Here is a 26,812-nt window from a genome sequence, read left to right as displayed (position 1 = left end):
GGGCCTGGATGACTGTTATTTATGCAGCATACTACCAAGCACAGATGGCGCAGGATTGATGGAAAAAAATAGGAAAAGAAACATCACTATACCTCTGATAAACTGCTGTTGTGTTTGTCTCAACATTGCAGACACATGGAAAGATTTATTAGACGTACTTTTTATGTGAAAAGCGGAGCTTGCTGCTGATTCAGAGACTCTGGAAGATATTATCTTGCAAAAAAGATGGTTGTGTGGAGCTGACAGGAATGTTGCTGAGACAGAGAGCGCTGCAAAACAGATACGGAAAGATTCCTCCCAAATGTATAGGACAAACCAGATTAGCCACCACTAAACACAACAACAGGAGTTTAGCCATAACTCTGTACATCACTGAGAAGTGAGCAACACCTATGACAAGTCATACTTTTACGACGGACTTGAGCTGCTGTTGAGCGCTTTCTTGTCTGTAGTGTGCCAAAGAAACCAAACAGGTTTTTAAAATAAATTGTAGCAGTGCCCCCCATTATACCGTCATGTATACATTTTCAGATGCTCTCTCACAGTTTTGCTTTATAATTCTGTCGTCTTGGGTGGGTGAAAAAAGAATTAAGACAGACAGGGTGAGCGCTGTGCTCAAGTTAAAGCATGTCATTTCAACACTGTATAAGCAAAAAAGGGTTACTGGCCATTTAGCACTATTTGCTCTAACATACCCGCAATGTAACTGAGCCATGCTTTTGGCTGTTCTACTCATGGTCCACCCTCCCCAACAGGCAATATTTCTGGCTGTAACAGTGCATCACAAACGATAAAAGGATGGGGCCGATGCCTCCTGCTACACTGGTTTACATCCAATATTATGTCCACTAAATGAAGGAGGCACTGAAGCGGGTGGGTGAGCGGGAGGAAAGCAAGCAAGCCAGCTCTTATTCATCTGAACTACCTGCATTATGTCAGTGAAGATGAGGAGAGGGGGGAAAGCATCAACTCACCAGCTCTGCCCATCCTGCATCACTGTGAAGTACCTATTTTATCACAACGGCATAAATATGCATTACAACATGCAGGTGAAGCATAGATGGCTTATAAGCAAGCAACAATCAAACTGTTGCTAATGCAAGGTGAAAACAAAGCCAAGCTAGACAATGTGAAAACAGTGGCTCAAAAAAACAAGAGGAAAGAAAAAGAAGAAAGAAAAGGAGTGAAAGGGTGGGAATAACAGAAACTGCAGCACGGTCCAGTGATGACATCAGTGTAGAGAGATACTCGTAGCTGTGTAGGCCAAGCAGGTGTGGGATGAGCCCAAAAAGAAACTGGGAATAAAGCAATCAGCGGAAGCCCCTGAAAGCGACATGGCCAGGGTAGAGAAGAGAGCAAAATAAAAAAAAAAAAAGAAACACGCACACAAAAAAACAATGACCTAGTAAGCCCAACAGAAACCCGCTAATAACGTAAGGACTCTGTGTGTTCGTGCGAAGACACAATAGGTCCCAATTGGTGTGGTTACTGTTAACCCGTGACCACAACTCCAAAAAAAGGAAAGAAAAAAAATCCAAGTTTAGACATCCAGCAAAACGCTCAGCTAATAGCAGATTTTCTCGAATTAACATTGTTTCACTTATTAAAGACAATTTCAGTGTTTTAGTTAATTCTGCTAAGGATCCTACAGTATCCGCAGTTCACCAGGCAGAGTCCTGCTAGCTAAGTTACCGGTGGCTAACCATAGTACTGGCAACATTTGCTGCTGCAAGAGTACTTTCATTAAGATTTTGTGATTGTGCTTCGTGTGGGACACCATTTGCACTCCAGTTCTTTGTCTGTCTGTGCCACATTAAAAATTATTTCACTTCTGTTTGTGAGGCTAGCGTTGCAGTTCCTGTGTTTTTTGTTTTTTTGTTTTTACCTTGCGTCTCCTGGTCTCAGCAGTACCACTCCAAACAAAGCATTGGTATATGACTCGAAGATTTTGTTTCCAATTATCCACCTTATAACCGTTCACATGGGAGCACCCGGCCGGACTCATGACAGACAAAACATTCAGTATGGGTTTTTAGGTGACAATGAAAAGTCTCCTGGATTATTCACTTAGCTAGGCTAGCTAGCACGAATTGTCTGTCCAGAAATGGTTTCCGTTTGGAAATGGGACAATCGATGTAGTATCCAAAATGCTCCTCGGGCATCTGACAAACACGGTCTTTGATTAACTAGGTCTAAATCTTTTCATGTAGTCATCAAACAGAATTATCACTTCACTAAAATTCTGTTCCCCTTGCTGTTTTGACAGTTGGCTTTTCGTTTAGCTCCACTTCCACTCTCACGATTAGTTAGCTTTCTTTCTCTAGTTAGCCTGCTAACACTCAACTACAGCTTCACAATGCCCGCCCAGCCTGCGTTATGATTTGCCACAAAAAATTACGTCACTACGTTCGTGTTGGAACTCGAATGGTGTGCTTGTTTTATAACCTAGAGTGTCCCGTAACCATTGACTTCGTCGATGACACAGGCTTGAGACAAACGCCTCCTGTCCCGGATAACGTGGAGTATATAACTGAACCAAATTTTACAAGAACGTTATTCTGAATGGTTCACGCTACATCCATGAGTGGAAGGGTTTGTTGCTTCTGAAATAAGCAATATTAAAAAAGAAAAACCTATTTGTTGCTGTCCTGTATCATGTCCGCCTCGGTTAGAGGATGTTCTATTGAGGCGATGCCTCTTTCTTACATAGTCACTCTTTATTCATGTAAAAGTTTCAGTTTATGATTGCAGTGCAGTTGAGTGTGTGATATAATAGCAATAGTGTAAAGTGGATTTTTGTTTATTTGAACATGTGCAAAAATCTCCAGCACATATTTGAAGGTGCAGTCCTATTAAACGTGTAACCCCTTTAAATTAAACAATTGAAGCCTACCACCTAGTGGATAAATTGTGCATGGGCATAAAGGATGCAAGGAAATTTGAAAATGTTTATGCCGAAATGACTGACATGAAAGTAAGACAGTTAGGGAATAATTACCCCTGGCTGAGGGCTCAAAAATGCAATGCTAATCTTTAAATATAACTATATGGTACACTGTATGTCAGCATTTAAAGCCTTGACAAACTCCATATGGAAGACCTAAGATTTTTTATAAGCTTTGTATGGAAGCCAACCAACAGGATCCAGTGGTCTTGTTGACAGCATCCTGGTCACCCACGATCACCAAAGGCAACAGAGGACCTTCAAAAGCGTTGGTAATACCTAATAGTCACAGCATTAAGGAGGTGGCTTAGTGGATAGTGACTTATAATGTTCTCATACTCGTGCTGTGTTTAGGAAAGGTGGTGGAGAAAGTTGTAAATGAGTGTATCTGCACCTGAGATGACGGCAACCAAGATCAAGCAGCTGGTCTCAGTACAGCCCTACTCTATCACACTAATTACTACCTTTATACATTATGAACCCAAGGCTGTGTTCCGAAAGCCTGTGTATGATTTGCATGATTTATTTTTATGATTTATTTTTTAATATTTATGAGAGGGTTGAAAAAGAACAGAAAATGTTTTTGTTTGTTTGTTTTGATTCATAAAGTGCTACTTTCTTACATTTTTCACTTGGGGGCAGTGTTAGCTAATTTTGCGCAACAAAGCCCACAATTCTGGATTTTATATACTGATTTCTAACTATGAATTCATTCCCACATTTAATATCTCTTCTTTTTAATACAGCCCATTTTGGAGAAGTCTGTGCAAGCCTCAAGCTTGTCATTGCTCTGCATCCCCTGTTGCTTATAACATCTCTTTTTTCCCCAGTATCATTAAATTAAAACAGACTTTGAAGTCTGATCATAAGCACACAGAAAAGGAAAAGGTGTTGTATCAGCATTATTACCCACCAGATGTTTTGCTTGACACCAAACAAAGGCTGTATTACACTATTTGGGATTTCCTGAGGAATATTTTTAATTCCAGTTATACAGTAAAATGCACTGCTATTCCAGTAGTGGTCATTCCACAGGAGTGGAATTGTTTTTCATGAATAAAATGGTACTGTATGGTTCCAAAAAATCTACACTGAAAGGTTTATGATGCTTTTGTGAGCTTTACGTTGTGGGCATGTCATGATGGTGGACTCTCTGCATGTAGAAACAAATTAAATATGAACTCTTCTTGAAATTGCACCTACTTCCCTGAAGACATTTTCCAAAACGTTAATGTTTTCTGAATGCATGTTATTAATCATTTATTAGTTAAAAGAAATACATAATATTAAGGTGAGCACCACTGGGCCTGAGACTGTCCTTTTCAATCACGAATAGTAGCTTTTCAGTATGCAGCAGTGAACCTGACACAGCATGCCTGTTTTAAGTTTCAGTAACCTGCTGTCTTGAAGACATAACAGTTCAGATGATGCTGTTTATCCTCAACCAAACGGAGAAAAATATGTTACTGTCCAATATTGAGACAGGCCTCGGGCACATTGTACTATTCATATTTACGACATTCATCAATCTTACCAGTTTCTTACCAGTTACCTATCTGTCATTTGGACTTTTTATTTTTTTTTCTTTCAAATGCAGACATGCACAAATTCCCTTCTTATCTTGAAAACAGTCAAAACCTTTTTCCCGCAGTGCCCAATTTATTTCATTTAACAGGCAGAAAATATACTGTTTGTTCAAACCTTGCCTGAGTCCTCAGCAGCAATGACTCCATCTGTAATTCAATTATGGAAATCAAAGAGGCCTGTTAAAAAAAACCCAAAGCTTCGTGGAACCGAGCTTCAGATTTCTTGGAAATAAGAGACGATGAGCATGAACGTACTCTGGTTATAATCAGGATGTTGAACAGTAAAATGTCAAATGAAGTGCAGGAATCAATTAATAGCTGCACCAGCTTATTATGTTCTCCTGTTTTGGATAGACCAACAACTAAGAACAGACAGAGTGCAAATGTGCATTTCATGTTACATGCCACAGAGGCTGACTAGTACAACTGAATCCTGACCCCTGATCTATCTCATGCACATATCCTCAAGTATCCATGGCAGTGAAGTAGTGTTTATTAAATTAAATGCAAATTTGGATTGGATTATGACCAGCAGCTGACCGGCTAGCTCTTTGGTGCACATAAAGACTCTTTGTGAAAGCATCTTTCCTAGAAACTTTTATGAAACCAGGATTCACATGATGGGAACAAATCTCTTGTCAAATAAAACTTTCACTTTGCCCTAAATCTAAATAACAAGAAAGGTTCATTTTATTGGGAAACGATTTGTTTTAATGATGCACAGCTTCAGTGACTGTGTCTTTCATATAGAGATGCATGCTAAGATTAGACCACAGATTAGCAGACAGGACATCTGCATCCTGTCAGAGATGCTGGGAGGTGACACATCTGTTGGAAACTGTCAGCTGCCCATTCACGTCATTACAGAGGCTGAGTGGGGAAAGGCAAGCCACTCTGGGACTCCTATATATGGGTTCAACTGGAAGTGTCCTAAAGTCACCCAGGCTTAAAAGATATCTATAATTCCCTTGTTAGCTATAAGTTACAAGTTTAGTCTGGGCTCCACACGAGATATGTTCCAGGGCAAAGTTTTACTGCTGGAGTTCTTACATAGAAATCTATATTGAGAGCTAGAAAATAAATAAATCACATTTTGTTATGAAGTATGATGAAATGATTACTTCTCAAGAAATTTTAAGTAAGAAATGAAATAGGAGCTTTGTGTAAAAAAAAAAAAGCAAACAACCAAACAGAAAACAAAACAGAAGAACTACTTAGAAGAGTTTTTTCTGTTGAATAGCTAACCATAAATATGTAAATGCATACTCCATTTTAATAAACATTACTGGGAAGGATATACACTGTAAATAGTGTATATCCTTCCCAGTAATGTTTATTAAAGGAAGGCTGAGGTTGATATTTACAATTGTCCTCTGTGAAATTCACAGAGGACAGTTGTAAATATCAACCTCAGCCTACCTCACATCTGAAAATTGACTTCTCCCTTCTTCTACCTATTGCTGTTGAGATGAACTAGATGTGAGAACTGTGATCTTTGAGAACTATGAAGGATCATGCAAGTGTGAATAGATCTATGAGCTGAAAGTGATGTTTAGAGCTTACAGAACACATGTGACTGCATCTACAAATCACTATTCCTTCACGACTACCTGTGATGTTTAATAAAACCTCACTACCTCTGCAGGCATTCAGTCACTTTACTTGAAAGTAGAGCCACTGACATTTTCACTAAATATTATATAAGCATAAGCAGCACGCCCCAGCACTGTTGACTAGTATGTGCTGTTGGCAGCAAGTAAGTCCTGGATTTGAATCCACTGGCTGGCTGGAGCCTTTCTGTGTGCAGTTTGCACATTTTCCCTGCGTCAGCATGGGTTTTCTGGCCTGATCCCACAGTCCAAGGGGTTACATTAATGGTGATTTTAAATTTGCCACATTGGTTATCGTTCTGTTTGCCCTGCAGTAGAGTGTGACCTATTCAGGGAGTACTCCACAGTTTACCTTTTGGCAGCTTGGATAGGCTCCAGTCTTAAACTGGATAAATAGAAGAAAACGGACTAGAGTAGATGGATTACAGAAGCCATTAAAAAAATAATTAACATGGATTTTCCTTAAATCTATCAACATTTTTCTACTTTCAGTTGCATCACAAGGTGTTGACAACAGGTATTTGATTTTGCAGTTTTATGCTAGAACATGCTTCGTTAACACAGCAAGTGTAAGTAGATGTGTTAATTATCATGCTCTGCAGTCACTGTATATATGGAACAACTAATTTAAAGAACCGTAATGAAAGCAGGCCACTTACAATAAAACAAAATATAAGTCATAATTAAAATGTTACATTTCTAAATGCTTTTCATAGACTTTTAACTTCATGTTATCACTGTCACTGCTTTCGCCGAATGAATAGTCACTTGAGTATCAAGAACAGGACTAAAGATGTCACTAATGTTCACGAAGCCTAAAAACCAGACCACACCACAAATAAAAAATGTTCAGTCAAATAAAAGTCAATGAACTAAATTCCTGTGTTCATATAATAATGGGATATTTATTCTCTCTACTGTGCGTGTTAGCCATTGGGATATTTTCATACCTTTCTAATAATGCTGGGTCACAAAATGACCCACTTTTTAAAATGTATTAATATAAGGTGTCAGAGCTTTCCCTGACCCAAATGGTAAAACACTTAGGGAACATAATGCCCAACAAACTCAATCTAGGTCACCTGTACTAACTCATGTAAGTTTGAGCAGTATGTAACACTCTGTCATACTGGAAATTAGTGTGAGGACTGAGCTTCTGGTAGGATCTTCAATGATGCCACACACTGAGGTATGAGAGAAAATGTTTCCTGCTGACCTATATTTTTTCATGGCTATTTGTTTTCATCAAAGCTTAATTTCAGCAGCTGCTCCCTTCCTCTTCCCATACCTGGCACACTCATTACCCACACGTAGCAAACACTATAAGGAAGCATTCTCATTAGTCACTGCAGCAATGAGACCACCTCTGTGACACAGCCAATGAATATTTAAGATCATCTTTACTGAGATTTAACTTCACATTTAATGAGGCCAACATAGAGACCTGCTGGTGACTGATCTCCCAGGAATATGGGTCAATGTAAGGGAAGACAAGACAGATTAGTTTTATATTTGCACAGTTATGACAATACTGTGATTTGTTCCTGAGAATTCATTTTAAAAAGGTATTGATTCCATCCTGTTTTCTAGGTTTATCGTATGCCACTATTCTGCATTAATCTCTATAAGTTGAATATAATATATAAATATAGTTGGATACATTGTAGTCCATTAGATTATATTTGTGCATGTTAAAGTTTATATGGGTTGCCATGCTTCACTCAACATGCATGACATGTGTTACACTTGTAGGGATAGATTGCATTTACTGCCGAAATAGATGTTTCAGGTTGCTAGGTATTGTGATGTGAAGCAAATTTTCCCACTCATTGCAGGTCAGCTTTGTTTGCTCGGTGTATTAATGGATTATCTGGGCTTATTTAAGGGCCAATGTGTGCTGCCGTGGGTTTCATTCAAAATAAAAAACACCTGGGGAAAGTTATTAGCATAAACAGTAGGAAAAAAATAGGTTTCATTGGTTTCTCTTAAAATACAGTTAGCTTTAGGCTAACCACCACTTTAACACCTTAGACTCAAGATGAGAAGACAGCAACTTTGTTTCCTTGATGCTGTGTAATGAATTCAATGATGACACTTTAAAGTAAATGATGTTGACATCATTTCTCCCTCAGCTTTTTTCAGCCTATATTGCTTAAGGTCATAATTCCCTTTTGCATTTTCATAGTTCATTGGGTGCTCAAAAGAGAACCCAAGGCAGCAAAAGGAATTACATAATTTTAATTGTGCCTTTTTATTTTTTTATTTATTTCAAACATTTTAGCAATGAATGAAAAACTAATCTCCTCTATTTTGCCTTTCAGTGTGATTCACTTTACCTGTATAGTCTGCATGTCCATTCATTCATTCATTGCTCTTTTTCTTGTTTTTTGTTTTGTTTTGTTAGACTTATTTATTTTTTACTTTATTTTCATGAGTTTTTACACTCAACCTGGACTTGTATAGCAAAAACACAAAAATACATTCTGTAAATAATGTATGTGTGTCTGTTTGTTTATGAACTTTACTGCAGGTCAAGAATGTAAAACTTATTTGACATTGTGGCCCACATACAGCTCACTTTTATCTTAAGTGGGTTGAGCCTTTCTGCCAGTGAATTAAATTTTAACTGCACATTTAATCACAGCGGTATCTTAATATTAGAAAAAGGAGAGCGACTTCAACGGTTTTTCCACATGATAAAGAAATGCTGCTGTAGTAAATGAAAGAAATGTATCAGCAGAATTGTTTGGGCTTAAATTATAAGAAAAAAAATGTGTAAAATTACAGAGAAAGTTGCCCAGACTGGCCTGTAATTATCTAATTATGAATTACCACTCACTATTTATTTATTCTGGTGGGGATGGGAGGGAGGCATGCAAAAGTTTTAAAAATTCATTTAAAAGTCAAAAAAATTGTGCACTCTTTCACACATAGCATCCAGTGGGCCGGACTGCAGTCTTTGCCAGCCGGTTCTGCCCCGCGGGGCTTATGTTTTACACCCCTGCTCCAGGTAACTGAAGAAAATACGTACAGCACACAGTGCGTATCCACGCAATTACAAAGTATAGCACTATATCTCGAAAAGGTCGAATGAACAGAAATAAATATTTCTATTAGTTTTTTACAATTCGAATGTAGTGATGTCATCAGCTTTGTGGCTGACGTAAACAATCTGCGCCGGGAAGCTGAAGAGAGATGGCGACAGCTCAGGCGAAGCTCGACAAAGAGAGCGATGACTGCTCTCTGCTGCCTTTAGTTCATGATATTATTAAATGGTAAGAGTATTTATTGGTTCGTGTGTTGTCACATTGTGTGCTGTATGCACGGGACAACACTTGCTTGTCTCAGTCGCTTGGTGGAGTTGCTATGTTGTTTGCTGTGTTAGCTGAAGCTAATGCCGATAGCTACAAATGTTACGTTAAGTGTCTGCAATAACAAAGCAGACGGATGACGCACTCTTCTTTTCCCCCATTTGCTTAAAGCATGGACAAAGACAACCAGGATGTCCTCCAAGAACTTGGTAAACTAAAGGCAAAGATCCAGGAGGCTCGAGAGCAGATCTCCAACATGCCGGGGATAGACAGCAGCCCGCTGGAGCAGCAGCAGCAGCTGGCCACGTTGCGGGAACAGGTTCGCACCAAGAACCAGCTGCTGCAGAAATATAAAAGTCTGTGCATGTTTGACGTGCCAAAAGCATCGTGAGACTAAAAGACTTGGTATGCACGCAGTATGGAGGAAGTAAATGGAGGTGGCGTGATTCAGGAACACCGGATGGACATTGAAATAATAACCGTCTTTTCTTTAATTGTGTCGGACTGCAACATGTTTTGAACTTGTCTTTGTTTTGTGTTACCACAGCGCAAATTTGTTTATATGATATTTGTATTAAATTGGGATTTTTCGCTTTTTTGAGTCCCATGATATTGATACGTTGTAATAAATTGTATTTTGTATAAGCTTCGTCCTTTAAGGTTATTCGGAATACATAAAACAGACTATGAACCACGGCGAGCTTCTTAATAAGGGCTTCTTGCAGTTTTAATCTGCATGTGAATGACGTGTCAGGATGACGCAACAAGTGCATTTTAACAGATGGACAACATTTTTCTAGTTAAGGGAAACGGAGATCTGTGAAGAGTGTGAAGCTTTGTTTTTAATGCAACTTCTTGGAGATTTGCTTGAAATGAAAAAGAAGGGGAAGGCAGACTATAAAAGTAACAAGTTTTATTTTCTTATGCAAAAGTCTGGGTAGACAATAAATACACATTTAGCATTAAATTTGATCATAATGGAACAATCAAGTTTCACCATGGTTGAAAAAGTACAGTGAAGTGTAAACATGTTTCTTCTTTCCTCAAATGCTGCTCTTAGAAAGTTAAAATAGAGACAGATTTACAGCATTTTCAGAGCATCTACTGCACTACACAGAGATTTATGAGCCGAGCTAGTTCACAAGTCTCAGCCCAGGCTGCACCACTGTGTCAGTTTATGGGCTTACATATTCCTTGTCAGTAAACTGGCTATCCACCACGGCTCCTAACCCTCACAGAAAAGTCTTTCACAAACTGGCAAATGAACTGTCAGCATATGATGCAGCCTTTCTCTTTGGCTTGGCTGCCGCCTACAGCTTTCTCCTTTATGTACATCAAGTCACTGTGCACGCTTGGTCTCCGTGCAAACGGCGCCACTATTCCATATGCGTTCCCGTCCTTGCACTTCTTGTTTTTGAACGACTTCCTGTGGAGAACCTCGCAGTACTGGAGGGAAACTTTGCAGTGTCGGTCGGGGCTCATTTCGTTTGGCAGCTTGGCCATGGTGAAGAGAGTCTGAAACATTTGGTCTACGTTGGTGTTTTTCTTTGCTGAGATTTCAAAGTATGCGCAATGTTCGTCCCCGCCAACCAGCTGCTCAATCTCGTCGTCTTGCACCTCACGGTAAAAGTCCCTGTCACACTTGTTGCCGCAGATGACCAGCGGGACGTCCACGTTCTCCTTGGTTTTGTTTCGCAGGCAGGACTTGGTCTCGTATATCTGGCGCTTCAGGCGCTGCACCTCTTGGAAGGAGTCTCGGTTATCGAGACTGAAAACCAAGATGAACACATCACCTGGAAATACAAGAGAAGGTATATTTGAATATCAAATAAAATTATAATAACAATATTTGACTGTAATTAATTAAATGCATGGTCAAAGCTTCATGTGTCTGCAAAACTCAACTCACCAGTAAGGATTGAAAGCCTCCTCATTGCTGGGAAGGGATGGTTCCCAGATGTGTCCAGAATGTCCAGCTGGTAAACGTCTCCCTTGATACTGTAGAATTTCCTGTGAAAGTCCTCGATAGTAGGCGTGTACTGGTCATCAAACCTCTCGTTGAGAAACCGAGAAATTATGGCTGTCTTCCCAACTTTTGTGGAGCCCAGAATCACCATCCGATGGCAATTCTTGGCCGGGATGTCGAACTCGTTTTCGGGCGGTGACATTTTTTTAATCATGATTGCAGCAGATGCACCCGTTGGCAAATGGTGCTCTGTCAAAGCGATCGTTCAAAAATCCTGTCAGTGATGTGAGGGCTCTAACCTCGCTCTCTGTCTGAAGCCAGAGGAGAGCAGGCTGAGAATTTATGGAGAAGGCTTGCCGCGCCTCCAGTGCGTCATGCGTCACCCTACAGCTCTCAGAGCTGGAGCAAGACCTGGAATTGGTACTGTTTTTGTGCGTCAGCCCTTTCTACCGCTCATCAAAAGAAAACACGAGTTTGTTTTCAGATATAATGCTTAACTGTTTCAAAGTCTCGCCATCAAATATTCCTAATTTCACACATTTCGTTTACTTTTTTCTTCACATTGTTTATACAAATCTAGAAAAGGCAATCAAATTATTCACACATTTATTCACAGTGTGTGCATTATAATGAGGCATGGGACTGCAATAACATTACTGCCTTTAACCCTCTCAAGGCAGGCGTTGCCGATTTGCAACAGTTAAAAACTAACAACCTGATTACCCCACATACATATTTTATGAGTTTTTTTTACTCAGAAGTACCACTGCAGGACTTGGTTGTGCATTAGCAACAAAAAGTTTAATTTGAGCCTGAGAGGGTTAAAGCATTAACCTCATATGAGTATTCAACCACACAGTCCAAGCTCGGGCAGTTCAGACATAAGTCAAATTTCTTGCAAATAAAAGCTTTATTTGTTCTCTTTTACCACTGGCGAGTAAACAGACTGTACATCAGCAGAAAACAGATGGAACAAGGTTAGGGAAACTGAGAGGGGCGCAGTGATACACGCTTATGTCAAAGGGGTGACTAAAATGTTTGTTGTTGTTTTTTTTTTTTGGGGGGGGGGGGGGGATTTTAGTCAGTATATTCCTCCGCATGAACCACCTTGTGTGTCAGCCTGTTTAGAAGATGATTACGTGTTTATTTGTGTTGCTAAATATCTTTAGGTCGTGAGATCATCACAAATGCAAGTAATTCAGGCTACATAAGATTTGGAACACACGTACTCATCAGGTACCCAGCTGAAGTGGGCTGCAGCTGGGTGTACCTGGTGCGCTGCAAGCCATCGATACCCATTTCTATTGATTTTTTGCTAGGTATTAATCGAAGCAGCCCAAGATAGAGCCTTCGGTTTGTGACTCAGACTCTGCTTTTCCACTTTACCAGTTTAATCCCTTATCACCTTTCACTTGTCTTCTCACCTGGGAATCATTGTAGAGAGGATTCAAGAAAGAAAGGAAGAAAGTATTGGGTGTTGTCTGGAATTGCTCGTCACTATTCACTTGGGTATTTACTGTGTAAACAATTTTCTTTGATTTGTCTAACTTACAAATGTTGCTGCTGTTGTGTGTGTGTGTGTGTGTGTGTTTTTTTAAATACATTAACAATTTTATGTACTTTTTTCAATAGCAGCCTGAAAAGTTAAACTCAAAGAGTCAATAAATTATAAGCAAGTAGTAATATGATATGACAAAAGTTGTAAAAAAAAAAACCCCAACTAATTCTGCATAACGTTAAAAAATAATGATATTTCTATTTATAATCTTTATTTTATTCAGAAATTCAGTTTATATATAAACTGATTTTTTTTTAACTCTTAAGTTTTCATTTCTTGTATGAGTGTAGCTTCACTAAGCTGATGCAACACAGCTGCCACCAGGGTTCACAGTGTTGATATATTCAGTCTTGTTGCCCAATACGCTAAATATGCTTGACATAATAAATTATATTTTACCCTATAGGTACAAGTCTGGATATTTACCTTCATTTCACACAAATCCTAAAACTTGCAAATACTGATGACCTTTGTTAGCATTCTGTGGGGTAGCAGGAACGAAATCAGATAGGTGTAGCTAAGCCTGGTTGTTCAGTGCTTCAGTGATGGGTTTGTGTAACCCGGCTGGAGTGAACAGTGCTAGACCCTTGACTATTGGTCAGTAATTAAGCCAGTGTGTTCTCAGTGATGTGTATAACATGACACGTGAGGAATAGCTTGTCCAGGCTTAGGCTTCAATAAAAAGACGTGCATGAAAATCTGATGGGTGATTTTAAATACTCTTATTCGCAGGGGATTATTCTTGTTGTTTTCGAGAGTTCTGATTAAGTAATTACAGTTGCATCAAAATATTTCTGCATATTATAGTTCCACATAATCCCAAAATAGATGGTATGAAGAATGTAAATACACTGAAAGATGTTGACGTTTCTTGGTTTCGGTTGTTTTTTTTCTGATGAACTTTATCAGAGTATTTCCACTGCATTTCTGCTGGACTCATATCGGGACTTTGACTCAGCTATTTAAAAATATAATCTTTATTTATCTTTGGCTATCTGTTTTTATGATTATTTTTCCTGAGGGTTCTCAGCATCTCACTTTATGACCCACTTTCTTGGAATTTGCTGTTGGGTAGTTGGGTTTTTTGTGAGAGGCGTGTCTGTTTCCTTATAGCCCTGCCATGCACACCACTGAATAACAATGGTGAATATGAACATTAGCCTGTGCGAGACATTCTATAGAAGTTACCTTGGGTCCCTGTGACCTCACAGACTATGCACTCTCAGTCATGCCTGGAGCGCAATGTAATTGAATTTTTTTCCATTTGTACAGGGTTTGTACACACTCTGTCTGAATACGGACTGATATAGGTCACATTCTTCAGAGGTCAGCAGTCGTCTCTTCTGTTCATGTCATGATATATTTATCAAGCATTTGTTGACGATCAGACTCTGAAAGAGCCGTGTGATTTCAATTGAAACAGCCCTGTTTCTCTAGAAGTTGTGATGCTGTCCCATTCATCCACTGATTCTCTTAAGTGCACATCAGATCTCAGGTAAAAACTTTCCCAGCTGACACTGGGTGAGAAGTAAGAGATGTGATTTTACCTTAAAAATGATAAGTAAGGATTTATCTTTAAGCATTAACCAATGTTTTTGTTAAGCGACTCAGTAAGTTCATAATAAATTCAAGTTCATAATGAAATATGTTTTTCATAATAGATATTTAACAAATAATTTCATTTCTTGGTAAAACCTCACATTGAATGGGTCATGGTCAGAGCTTATTTGCTTAGCCAGATGGAAAGAAACATCAACATTTTCACAGTGAATTTTCTTGAAGCTCAATGACAGATACACAGACCCAGGCTGCTCATCTAAGAGCTAGCTCAGGGTCAGTCCTAGAACATACTAACACACAGAACATGTTTTTTCAGGCACCATGTCTCTGCATGTGTTTTTACGCTTGTCATAAAACATGAGCCGCATGCACTGACCTGTCTACATGGCTGTCGGTAGAGTAAACACACCAGCTCCAGCCCACTCAGACCACGGCCAGTCACACACATTAGGCTCATTTCCTTCTCAGCCATGTTTGCCTTCATCAATTAGTAAAGAGAACACAGAGGAAAAAGGAAAAAAGAGATAGTGTGATTCTCTATGAGGACAGAATGCTTTATAGGCAATGTAAAAACAAAACTGTGTTATTTTGGTCTGGTGAGAGGACTGAACTCTTCACAACAGACCTACGTTTTGGTGTTATTTTGGGCATCTGAATAGGCGCACTAAGTGCATGCTTTATTGTGAAGAAACCAGTCCAGTTTAAGAAAAATAGAATCTCGAGTGTCCTTATTTTTGTCAATGACAGCACCATAAAATCTGACAACACAGCTGCGGCAGACGGTGGCGACACAGTCTGAGTCTTTTTGCTGAGAGGAGCTGCAGATAATTTTCACTGTGATTTGTGGCTTGACCTCATTTGTGATGTTATGTATAAAAGGAAGCCTAAGCACTCTCGCTGATTTCACAAACTGCAGCTACTTCTGTAGAATCAAACTCCCTACGCCAGAAACTACACAGAACACTAAGATTTTCTGCACTATGTCATCATCCTCATTCTTTTCTATGGCAGCGTACACGCATAACACACATTTACTTAGTGACTAATTAATAATTGACAAGAATATGAGCATGTGTGCACATAATGTGTGTGCACATAATTGTGTGAATGAGTGTGTTGGTGGAAAGAGATGGAGTTGGTTCATATTGACTTGTATGACTAATCTGCCCTTGAAGCCTAAGAAGTTTAGGAATAACTCTGGGGCGAGGTCTACCCTGGCTAGGTTGCCAATCTGTCAGAGGGCTAACACAGAGGGACAGACTTGTAGCTAATTTAGGATGCCAAGTTGACCTGATGAGCTTGTGGCACGAAGCAGGTCTGTTTCATGGAGAGCATACAGGCTTAGGAAGACCATGCAACACCCACACAGAGCCCCAGTCAGCCTTGATTCAAATCACTGCAGCACAGCACTAGCAACCCCCCCCCTCCCCCCCCCCCCCAAAATATAAAGCCATTTTTGAAAAAATTGTTAGTTAAATTTCTGGGTCGGGGATGAGTTCCTGCCCCAAGTGGAGGAGTTTAAGTATCTCGGGGTCTTGTTCACGAGTGATGGGAGAAGGGAGCGGGAGATCGACAGACGGATTGGTGCAGCGGCTGCAGTGATGCAAACGCTGTACCGGTCTGTTGTGGTGAAGAGAGAGCTGAGTGTAAAAGTGAAGATCTCAATTTACCGGTCGATCTACGCCCCTACCCTCACCTATGGTCACGAGCTGTGGGTAGTGACCGAAAGAACAAGATCGCGAAATGAGCTTCCTCCGAAGGGTGCCTGGCCTCTCCTTGCCTGGCCACCTTGGTGTTCCCCCGGATAAGCTGGAGGAGGTGGCTGGGGAGAGGGAGGTCTGGGCTTCTCTGCTTGGGCTGTTGCCCCCGTGACCCGGCCCCGGATAAGCAGAAGAAAATGGATGGATGGATGCATAGTAAAATTTCCTATTACTGCTTCTACATTTGTTGCAAGCAGGACATATTGGATGAGATGACATCAAAATATAGATTTAGATAACATTTTTGTTTTAATTGTGTATAGACACAAGGCAGTTCATGCACACTCCATTATGCACAGGGTTATTGAAAACAGAAAAAGAACTACAGGAAAACAGTTGATTTAGCTCAGGTATGAGTTATGATGGTTGGGCCTGCAGGTTTTTTAAATTTTATTTTTAAAAGCTTCTGAAGCTCTTTATGCTCCTCAAAGACCCATCAGATATATTTGATGAATTTTCCCCCCTCCATTTCAAACCTTCCATTTTGCAAAATAATAGGTTACATACTCCAATAAAAGTACTGTGTATTTATCCATGGAATTTGCCTCTGTTTACTAAAGATGAATATGTAGCAATGTGCTAATGATCCTATAAGTGACAATCACAAGATGATGATTATAAGATGGTCATTTGGTTGTTTTTTTAAATACTAGAATCAAACTGTGTTTACATGGCGTGAGGCTTGGGCCTGTTGCGTGTCAGCCCAAGCTATCTCAGAGAAAACCTGTTGAATGAAACAGGGGCCTGTGATTTCCAGTACAAAAGCTTCATATTTCAGAGCCAATCAGAGCACCGGACTCAGTGCAAGTTTACTTTGCCAGCCACCTTCATGTTTGAACAATCTAACAATCTGTCAACCACATTATTATCTACAACAACATGCAAGCTGATGTCGTGCTCTCTGCATGACGTAGAACACGCGGTTGTAAATATGAAACAACAAAACATCTCCCTATATGATAATATGGCTGCCAGTCATAGGTAGGAAAACGCCAGTGTTTATGGCATTTAGTGACCTGTTTTAAGGACTTTGCTGGGCATCACAGTAGGAGGGAAATAAAACAAGAAAATTATATCCTTTTGAGAGATGTCCACGAGGACGGAACAACTTGTTCTATCAGCAATGTAGCTTCAGCTTCTCTCTGTGAGTAATCAGTGATTTGGCGTTAATGATTTCACATACACTGAACAGACAGTGGTTCAAAAGGTTTGTGTTTTTTGACCCATCTGACCTGGAAATTGTCTTGTCTGGTGGTTATTTTCCTCATGGCAGTAAATGTACAGACAGCCACATCTCATTATGTGCACCCAAAGACCTGAACACACCATAAAACATTAGACTCTCTCTCAGGTCACAATTATTATGACTCCCTTTAGAAAACAGTAAAGCCTGGAATAAATCCCAAATGCTCATCAGCTGATATAAAACACAGAAAATGGTGAGAATATAGAGTCAGTCTTTAAGTAAGTTCACATCAATGCTTTGCATTCCAATTTTGCCTTTTTAATTCAGTATCACTTATCCTGAGCCCAGTTTCCAGAGTGTGTGGACAGTTATTTTCTTAAAAATAGCTCAGATAAACACTCTTCACCAGACTGCAGGCCAAATCTGACCCTTTGGTTGTCCCTGACCAGCCTACATTAGGTGGATTTCAAAGAAAAAAAGATTACACATGCACATCTGTACAAGTGACTACAACTTCAGTGTAAACGCAATACAAATAACTTTTATTAAATGTGAGTTTTGTAGGCCTGAAAACTATGAACTCACACTAAAAATAAAGACAGACTGAAGCACAATGTGGAGTTTTTATCAAGACATAGACTCCTAAATATTTATCTGCTGAAGTTAGAAGTAAGGTTGAGTGCTTATTCTGTGGAGATTGCTGTGTTTAACAGTTTGAATCACCATTATGAGACTACCCATGAAGAGAAATACAACAACTTGACCGATAGTGACATCTGAGCCTTTGCCAGCAAACCTGAAAAAGTAACAAGGACTTATTTTTATCCAAGCTTTACACATCCAGAGATGGAGCTGTCAACACCAGCTTTGTGATTTCCCAACAAATCACTAAAAACAGTGAGCCATTCTCTGGAGAGTATACCAAAGAGTGTTTGATGAACTCTGTCACGCTAATAGTACCTGAGAAAAAATGGCCTGTATTTGTATAGCGCTTTTAGAGCATCCCTCTCCAGGAGAATGGTAACAATGATGGATCAAGGACTTGACTTTTTCTTCTTGGTTCTGGACAAGAGCTGTGATATCCTACTATAAAGTTAAATCCAGATACAGATCCTGTGATGATCACCCGTCTGCCGCCCTGCTCATTTCCACCTCAGACACTAAACCTGACTGCAATTCACTTGCTCAAGCTGAAACAAACAGGAATTCTGTAACTGAACAAGAAAAAACCCTGAAAAACTGAAGATTGAGAAATAAACTACAAATAAAACTGCAATAGCACTTTGTATAAAGTTGAAATTCTTAGAATTTTTGCAAAAGCATGTACATTTTGCTCACAATTAATTTTAGGAATTTTGATGAAATTGTGAGGCCTTTTCTGTGTTTGGTTGTCATCCTGTGCTGTTTCATCTTCTCTTTGTTGCTCTCCCTTTCTCTCTGTGTGTGTTCATGTGTATTTGTGCGAAGACCTAACCATGCCTTTGTGTTTCAGGGACGGGATTCCTTCTGCCTCCCCACCCTTTGTTCCTGTGCACCTGAAGATGAAGAGCTCACCTGTTTGTCATGGATGAGTGGAAATCCTTCCATAATCACCTGAGCATTAAACTCACAGGGTTAGTGAAGCCGGTTCCTTGTGTTTATATTTTTGCTCTGTATTACTCTGTGAGAACTGGTATTCAGCTGTTTTCTTCTCTGCGCAGAAAAAACGAGTTTCTGAGAGAATATATCTGTGTTTGGACCAGCAACCTCTCCCATAAGTCCAGCATTTGAATCCTGCTTGCTCCACTGGTTATGACAGATTTCGCATTTTCATTGCCCAATTATAACATATACTCTTATCAGTAGCAGTTTATAAAGAGATAAAAATAATATTGAGCAGAATTCAGTTCAGAATAGTCCTGGGTCCATCCAGAACAGTTACAGTTTCTCTTATTGCTCCTTGGGAAAATTAATTGCCCATCTCTGCTCTGCATGCTGCCTAATGAAGGAAATTCCACAATTTCCTTCGGGATTAATAAAGTATTCTGATTCTGATTAACACCAATTATTATCTAAAATTAGGAACCATAGGTCAATATAAAGCATCTTAGCATTTTGGTTAGTTATAAAGTTGATGGAGACCAAAAAGGAATAAAAACAAGGTTTCTATGCTAATCTTTCTTTAGCTTTGTGAAATGTTTAGCCATTTCAGCTATAAAATGGCTAAAATATATATTGATTCTGCCTGAGGTTTCTTCCTGTTAAAATGGAGTTTTTCCTTCCTACTGTTGCCAAGTGCTTGCTCAAATGGGGTCATTTTCTTGTTTGGGATTCTTGAGGAAATTGTTGTGGTGATTTGGTGCTTTTAAACAAAACTGAATTGAATTGAATAAAATCACAATATATCTGTGTATTTACTAGCTGGGTCGTTGCCCAAAGTAAAACAACACAGTGGGCTTTCAGGGGTACCAGGGCAGAAGATTACTTTATCATGACAAAGAAGAGAATATAAGTTTTATTTGACAGTTTAATGTTTGTTAGGGAAAGAGTAGTATCTAGCTATCCTACTCCAATTCCTTGCTGAATTTGATATTCTTAACATAAGTTAATTTGTTCTTGTGAGTTTTGTCTGCAAACAAAGGAGCTCAGTGCACCTTTTGGAAAATTGGCTTGAGGTACTACTTGAGTTTTTCCGTGATGCATCCTACCGACTTGTATCAGAGGTAACTGTCCATTACAAAATTGTTATTACTTCAATGAGCAGTGCAGTCAGTGGATGTGTCTACACGAAGTGATCTTATAAATGCTCAACCTTAGACGTCAGTGAGCTGCTGCCCTTTGCAGCACTGTTTACGTAACTGTAATAGTTCTCTCTAAAGAGCAGGAAGGTAGAAGAAAGGAAAGAGAGAAAGGTAGCAAGTCTTTAGCAAGGATTAATATATTTAACCTCACCTCACACACTCACGTAGGCTCCCTTGTAATACCAAATAGTAATAAAATCAGTTGAGCCACCCTCCAGGTTGTTATGTCAACATTTAACCCCCTCTGTGAGCGCCCAAACCCACAGGCACACACACGTACGCACAGCAAATATTACATAAACTCCCACCAGGTACCTGCGCTGCTGTTGTGTACAACCTGGGTTCCGTGTAAAATTACATTACAATTCTTTTCTTTTCTTTTTTTTTGCATGGAATGAGTTATATCTAATAATTTGCAGAACTCTTTAAATACCTTGTGTGATCAATACTAATTTAGCCTTTTTCTACGTGACTCACAGCTCTTTACAAATGAGTGTGATAACACCACACAACAGAGAATGCCACAGCCTAAACACCAGAGGTTTGAAAAGGACACATTCCCTCTGTTGCTTTGAATTTGAGGAGTTTTTAATCACACAAACCTAATTTGCAGGGATTAACTGCATTTCTCTAGGTTTCCTAATCTATTTCTTTTTATAGAGATGAAAATTTGCTATTATATGTCATTACTTTCCGTATGCCTTTATTAACAGATTTGTGTGTAAGGGAATATGAAATATTTTCTTGTTCAACTCATTTTAAAAGGTTATTAATTTTTATCTCCATGTGCTTTTCCCCAGAGCAACATTTGCATACATTTGCCTAAAATGGTCACTGATAACATTAACACCTAAATGATTATTAAATGCTTTCCAAGGCTGACTAAGCTGTGAGTCTCCAAAGGTTGTGTGCCACGGAGCTCATCATCATTTAACACACACCTTGTCACGATCTAGCCTGATAAAAGCCTACTCATCGAATGCTGCGCCTGATATTACATTTGTGTCAGAGTCATTCGTGATGGTAATATTAGATTTTCAGTTGCAGTTAATATTAAAACCCCATCATCACATAAAAGTTTTGACTATTAAACAAAAGCCAAAAGAATTCATAGTGGTTATGTGTAAAAGCTGACATATATTGAAATAACCTGGCTTCCATTTAATCCACAGGCATGAATGGGTTAGGTTTTTTGACCACAGGCATGAATGTGAGCATGAATGTCTAGCTGTTTGTCTGTCTGTGTTAACCTTGCAATAAGCGATGACCTATCACAGGTGTCATTTACCCCGCCCTTTGCCCTGTGGTAACTGGGACTGGCTTTAGCCCCTCTATTACCTTCTGGTTGAACAGAAGAAGATGGATGAATGTGTGGATGGATGGTTGGATTAAGCAGTCTGTTCTGGCCATCTTCTTTGTTTTTGTTTACACCTGCACTGTCTTATTGCCTCCCATTTGGACTCTGTATGATGCCATTTCACAAGCTAGTGAGAGGGCGAGTACTAAGTAGCCAACATGGATATTCCTACTGTTCAGCTAATCAGGCATATATGCATGTTCTTTTCAAATAATTACATAGGCATTATGCACAGCCATGCATAGTGGCCTTCAAGTTGAACACAATTCACCCTTCTTAATGAGCTCTGATATGTGTGTGTGTGTGTGAGAGAGAGAGATTATCTGTGTAAATAAGAAGGCATCAAACGCATCACAAAGCACACATAAATTACAGTAAAACACATTCACTCTACACTTTAAGTTTGAAAGTGAATTGTGTTTACTTTCTCGGAAAAATGTCAATACATGTTACAACAAAACAACTGCAAAGTTACTTCAAATTCTGATGTAACTTCACTTTAAGATGCAAGGGTAGAAATACTGCAACCATAGAAGAAAGGACACCGGAGAGATATATCAATCCTGACAAGTGTTTGAACAGTTAACACACAAAGGTGCCATGAAAAACAATGCCCTGGGCTCACAGGAAAGAGACTGTGGTTTCAGTCTCTTGTGGCTGATTTAGATGAATTACCAATATGAAATTATCCCACATAATGGAAAAAGGAAAGGCACTCTCAAAGTATGAGTAATCCTAGTTGATTGTGGAACCTTGTGTATTAGCTGGATTTCATAAGGCACTTGAAGAAGTTTGGGGCTCAGCAGGCTAATGAAAAAAGGATATGTAGTCCTTTCGTGTACAGCATGCTCCAATGATTATAAGATTAACCCAACAAATTACTCCTGGACTGGGTGAAAAACTTAAAATAGTTGAAAACACATAGTTCTAATATATTTGTGTGGAGGATATATATTATGATTATTCGGGGTGATATGGTGATAGCAGACAAACAATCAACAAACAACAAAACTATGAAATCATATGAGAAATCATGTAGGGGGATATTAAAGCTGGGTGATAGGTGAAAATAGCCCTTAGCCCATAACTTGGAGGTGTAGTTTGGAAGTGATGGACCCAGTAAAGGCAACACTGGGTCACTTCAGAATGTTGCAGTTTAGAAATACCAAATAATTGTGTCTTGAATAGTAAGTCAAACAGGATGACCAGCAACAAAAACGTGCATGGTTCCTGAAGCCAAAAAGCATCAAAATACAAATTTGCACTGATGTAATAACTTCACTTAGTCCAAGCAGTTCTCACCTTTGTTTTGAGCTCCTCACTAGTGTTTCTTTGCATCAGTTCAAACAGAAAGGTTTATTTCAAGCAGCCATCTCCCAACAGTGGATGATGAAATGCTAGATTTGCTACTTGAACTCTGGAAATCAGTGCGATGCCACTTTTGGGAATTCGCATAGCAAGAATTGGACTCGTATTCTGCAGCAGAAGTAATTCTGTGTCTTACTTTTCTGGTCTTTCTTCATTAAAATATCTGACACTTAAGATCATATAATACTGTATATCTGCAAAAGAAATGTCTTGAATGATCCAGAGTTTTGCCTGGTACTGCAGCTACATATTATTTTGCGTAGGAGTGAATTTGAAATACAAAAGTGTTACTGGAGCAAGACATATTTCATTTGAGTAACATCTTTAGGAAAATGTCAGTGGCTTCTGACAGCAGGTCAGTGAGAGCACAAAGCATTACAGGAAGTTTTGCCCTCAGAGCTCAGCTGCAAGTCAGCTAATTAGTCCACAGCATGACAAGTTTGTATCCTGCTGTTCACAACCAGACTTCTCACCTTTGATCCTCTTTTATTGCAGAAGCAGAGTGAATATTGAATTCTTACCTCATTCAGTTTGAACTCTTTCATGCATGAATTATGACAGCCAACAATCTGGATTTTTTTTCTGAAGTATTTTTGTTTATCTTTAGCCATGAAAAAACGATTTTTGAGCTTCATTTTTTTAAACATACTTTTCAAAGAGTTTTTTTTTTTTTTTTACATGTCCACGTAGTCAGTTCATTGGCTGACCAGTGCGTGGCAGGGTACGTGATACCATCAGTGTCCAATGTAGCAGTTTATGTGCAAGAATACCATCAACACTGACACAAATACAAGAAAACAGCCTTTGAATAGCTGTCCACTGTAGTGACCACTATGTGTGAAAGGCTTAACCATGTAGCCACTGTTTCCTGCCAAATGTCAATCAGAAAATAATTTCATGTTTTAGTTCATACAGTGTTTAAAGAACTCGCATCCTCCATATAAACATAATGAAATTTTAGATTCACCAGCATCTTTGTTAGGTATTCCTGTCCAATTGCTTGTTAATACAAATATCTAATCAGCCAATTACATTGCAGCAACATTTAGGTCATGATCATGTCAACCCCATTAGGACAACCTGCTGTTGATGCATGGCTGCCTGTTAATACATTTTGGTTGCTATGCCCCAGTTGTTGCAGTGCAACTGGCACAGCAGACAAACTTGTCATAATAGGACGAGCACAATTGCTGCTAAAAATATTAATAGCAACTCTATTCTAACCTAAGTGTCCTCTTGACTGTGTAACTGAGCCAACATGAGCAACACCAGGCCTGAAATAGCTTATCTGACATCAGAGATCATAATTTGTTAAACCACACCAGCACTTTTCTCACTGGTACATTAAAATCTTTTAAAGTACAAAATAAACCGGAAAGTGCTGTAGTTTGATTTTAAATGTATTCTTTATTTATTCAAGCAACTACACTTTACAACCTAAATGAAAATGAGAAACTGGGGCTGCGTTAGAGGGCAGCGCCAACTAGCTTATAAAGAGATAAAATTAATATTGAGCAGGACTGAGTTCAGAATATTAACCTTATTTCTTAATAAACTTTTTGGTTTCTCATGGGAAATTCATTGTCCACCCTGAAGAGCTATTATAACTATTATTAACTTTGACCTTTCTCACAATTTTAATACAGTGGGAGAAATAATTGTTTGATGGCCTGCTGATTTGTAGTTTTGCTCACTTAAAAAAAGAAACAAACAATCTGTAATATTATGGTGGTTTCATTTTAATGGAGAGAGACAGAATATCAAAAATCCAGAAAAAACACATTACATTAAAGTTTTGAATTGATTTACATGTTACTGAGTGAACAAAGTATTTGATCTCAGAGCAAAATGTGACTTAGTACTTGGTGGAAAAACCCTTGTTGACAAGCACAGCGATAAGATGTTTCTTGTAGCTGGTCACCAAGTTTCCACACATTTCTCTCCTCTTTACAGAAATTCCCTAGATCCTTCAGGATGCTTGGCTGCTGCTTGACAACTCAAAATTTCAGCTCCCTCCACCAACTTTCTATAGGATTGAGGTCTGGAGATTGGCTCGGCTGCTCCATGACCTTAATGTGCTTCTTCTTTAACCACTCCTTTGTTGCCTTGGTGGTTTGTTTTAGGTCATCGTTACGCTGGCAGACCTAAGCTTCCACATGACGGTCTTGTCCCTGATGTCCTGTGACATCGCCCATGATGGTGGAGAGGTTGCAACTGCAGAAACTGATTCTGTGGGCAGGTGTGTTTTATATACATAATGAGTTTAGATCAGGAGTATCTGTAATTGAATCATTGATTTGATTGATATAGACAGAGGCCTACTTTTAAATGATTTATAATAAGTCGAGTATTTCACCCGGTTTGTCTTATGGAGCTCATAGTTTATTCATCTAAACCTGGCCTCTGAATTTTTGACCCTGGAGCCAGGAGAGGATAACGCTGCTGAGCTATGCAATAAAGAAGCAAGGACAGTTCTGCTTGTCTGCCCTTCTTCTGTCACTTGATTCACACAGTCTAATGATAAATGCAAGGACAACTCAATAAAGAGAGAAACGAGCACTCAGATACACATACAGTACCATTCAATATTTCAACACAAATCTAGGGAGGGATTGCAGTGAAGATGTGATTATTCAAACAGATTAAATGGTGTGAAAAGTCCAAACCCCATTGTCTGTGTGGAAATGACCAAAATAGAATTTCCTCTCATGTTCTTGTTGTTAAATTTAGCAACTATGTCTGGACCAAGTTGCACAACAATAGAACACAAGGTCATGTCCTGCAATCTGTGTGTCAGTGCCTAGCTGCACCTCTTGGGCCCTGAAGAGCCATTACCAACAGCAGGAGGACAGGGTGTACTGAGAAAATGACAGACTTGGTCAATACTGGCAGCCTGTTAGCCTTGCTGCTGCACCGAGCTAATTATGTATAATTGGCCCTCACTGCTTTGAGTGCATTACTGGCACCATGACTCCAGGGATGAACGTTATCGAGAAACTGATGTTCTGTAATGTGAGACTGAACTCAGAGTTGAACAGGTGCAAACACACACGGGCGATTTACATAACTCATGTACAAATGCACATAGATTTCTACATGAACTCATACACACATGCAAATGCTGACCTTCACTGCACTCGCCTACCTGAGCTGTCACCTGAACCCAAGAGCAATCTCATTCTGATCTGCATCATAGCGACTCTTGTTTTCAGGCTATTCTTCATATCTTAAATTGACCCACCATGTTTATGGAGCCTGATAGTGATCAGCATCCCAGAAGATCAATCCCGTGCACCCAGCTTTTCTCTGACCTCAGGGAACCTGGCTACTTAAGCCTTAGCAAGGACAAGTTGTACAGGCGTGTATCTGGCTGAACTATGTATTACCTGGAAAGACCTTCTCCTGGCTGTGATGAGAAGGATATAATTCATTAATGCTTAAAGTGGAATTTTATTATTTTCTTGATAGTTCTTAAAGTACTTGAAAAGTTAAACAGAGTTTAGCTTATTAGAAAATAGCCATGGATGCTCTATGGATATCCTTATGGAAATCCATGGAGTATTACAGTAGGGCTCTAACCCTTTCATCATTTTCCCAAAAACGCACAAAAAATGTTTTATACCATTAATTCTTACTACTAATTCTTATAACTTACTATTTTAGAGGCTTTAATCAGATATTGAATCTATACATCAGGGGCGGGGCGGGGCGGGGCGGGGGTGGGGGGGGTCTGGAGTTCCCCACCCCTGCTATACATAGTCTGTTGCTGAATTGAACTTTTGTGAAACCCCTTTAAAAGCTTACTGAAGAGTACACATTTTGTGCT

The 26,812-nt window shown here is 39.3% G+C and overlaps 3 protein-coding genes across 3 annotated transcripts in view; 1 reads left to right on the top strand and 2 right to left on the bottom strand.

Moving 5' to 3' along the window:
* Positions 1–2,356, bottom strand: part of LOC146576189 (ubiquitin carboxyl-terminal hydrolase 22-like) — a 29,493-nt gene extending 27,137 nt beyond the window's left edge. Inside the window, exon 1 of the mRNA XM_085271269.1 lies at positions 1,886–2,356. Coding sequence (XP_085127395.1) covers positions 1,886–2,005 — 120 coding nt within the window. The 5' untranslated portion in view covers positions 2,006–2,356. The remainder of the gene's footprint in view (positions 1–1,885) is intronic.
* A 6,940-nt stretch (positions 2,357–9,296) lies between these two features.
* med9 (mediator complex subunit 9) lies at positions 9,297–10,096 on the top strand. The gene is made up of 2 exons (XM_085271268.1): positions 9,297–9,415; positions 9,623–10,096. Exons 1-2 carry the CDS (start codon positions 9,336–9,338, stop codon positions 9,840–9,842), a joined length of 300 nt encoding a protein of 99 aa, XP_085127394.1. The 5' UTR covers positions 9,297–9,335; the 3' UTR covers positions 9,843–10,096.
* A 257-nt stretch (positions 10,097–10,353) lies between these two features.
* Positions 10,354–11,712, bottom strand: LOC146576187 (dexamethasone-induced Ras-related protein 1-like). Its single transcript, XM_085271267.1, has 2 exons — positions 11,361–11,712; positions 10,354–11,244 (listed from the first exon to the last, which is right to left on the bottom strand). The coding sequence occupies exons 1-2, from the start codon at positions 11,629–11,631 to the stop codon at positions 10,721–10,723; spliced, it is 795 nt and encodes a 264-aa protein (XP_085127393.1). The 5' UTR covers positions 11,632–11,712; the 3' UTR covers positions 10,354–10,720.
* Between the last annotated feature and the right edge of the window lie 15,100 nt (positions 11,713–26,812).

This window comes from Mchenga conophoros, linkage group LG4 (assembly GCF_057382185.1).
Source record: "Mchenga conophoros isolate Kocher_MC1m ecotype Shallow Benthic linkage group LG4, M_conophoros_male_GT1.1, whole genome shotgun sequence".
Lineage (NCBI taxonomy): Eukaryota > Metazoa > Chordata > Actinopteri > Cichliformes > Cichlidae > Mchenga > Mchenga conophoros.
This window is presented reverse-complemented; position numbering and strand designations above follow the sequence as displayed.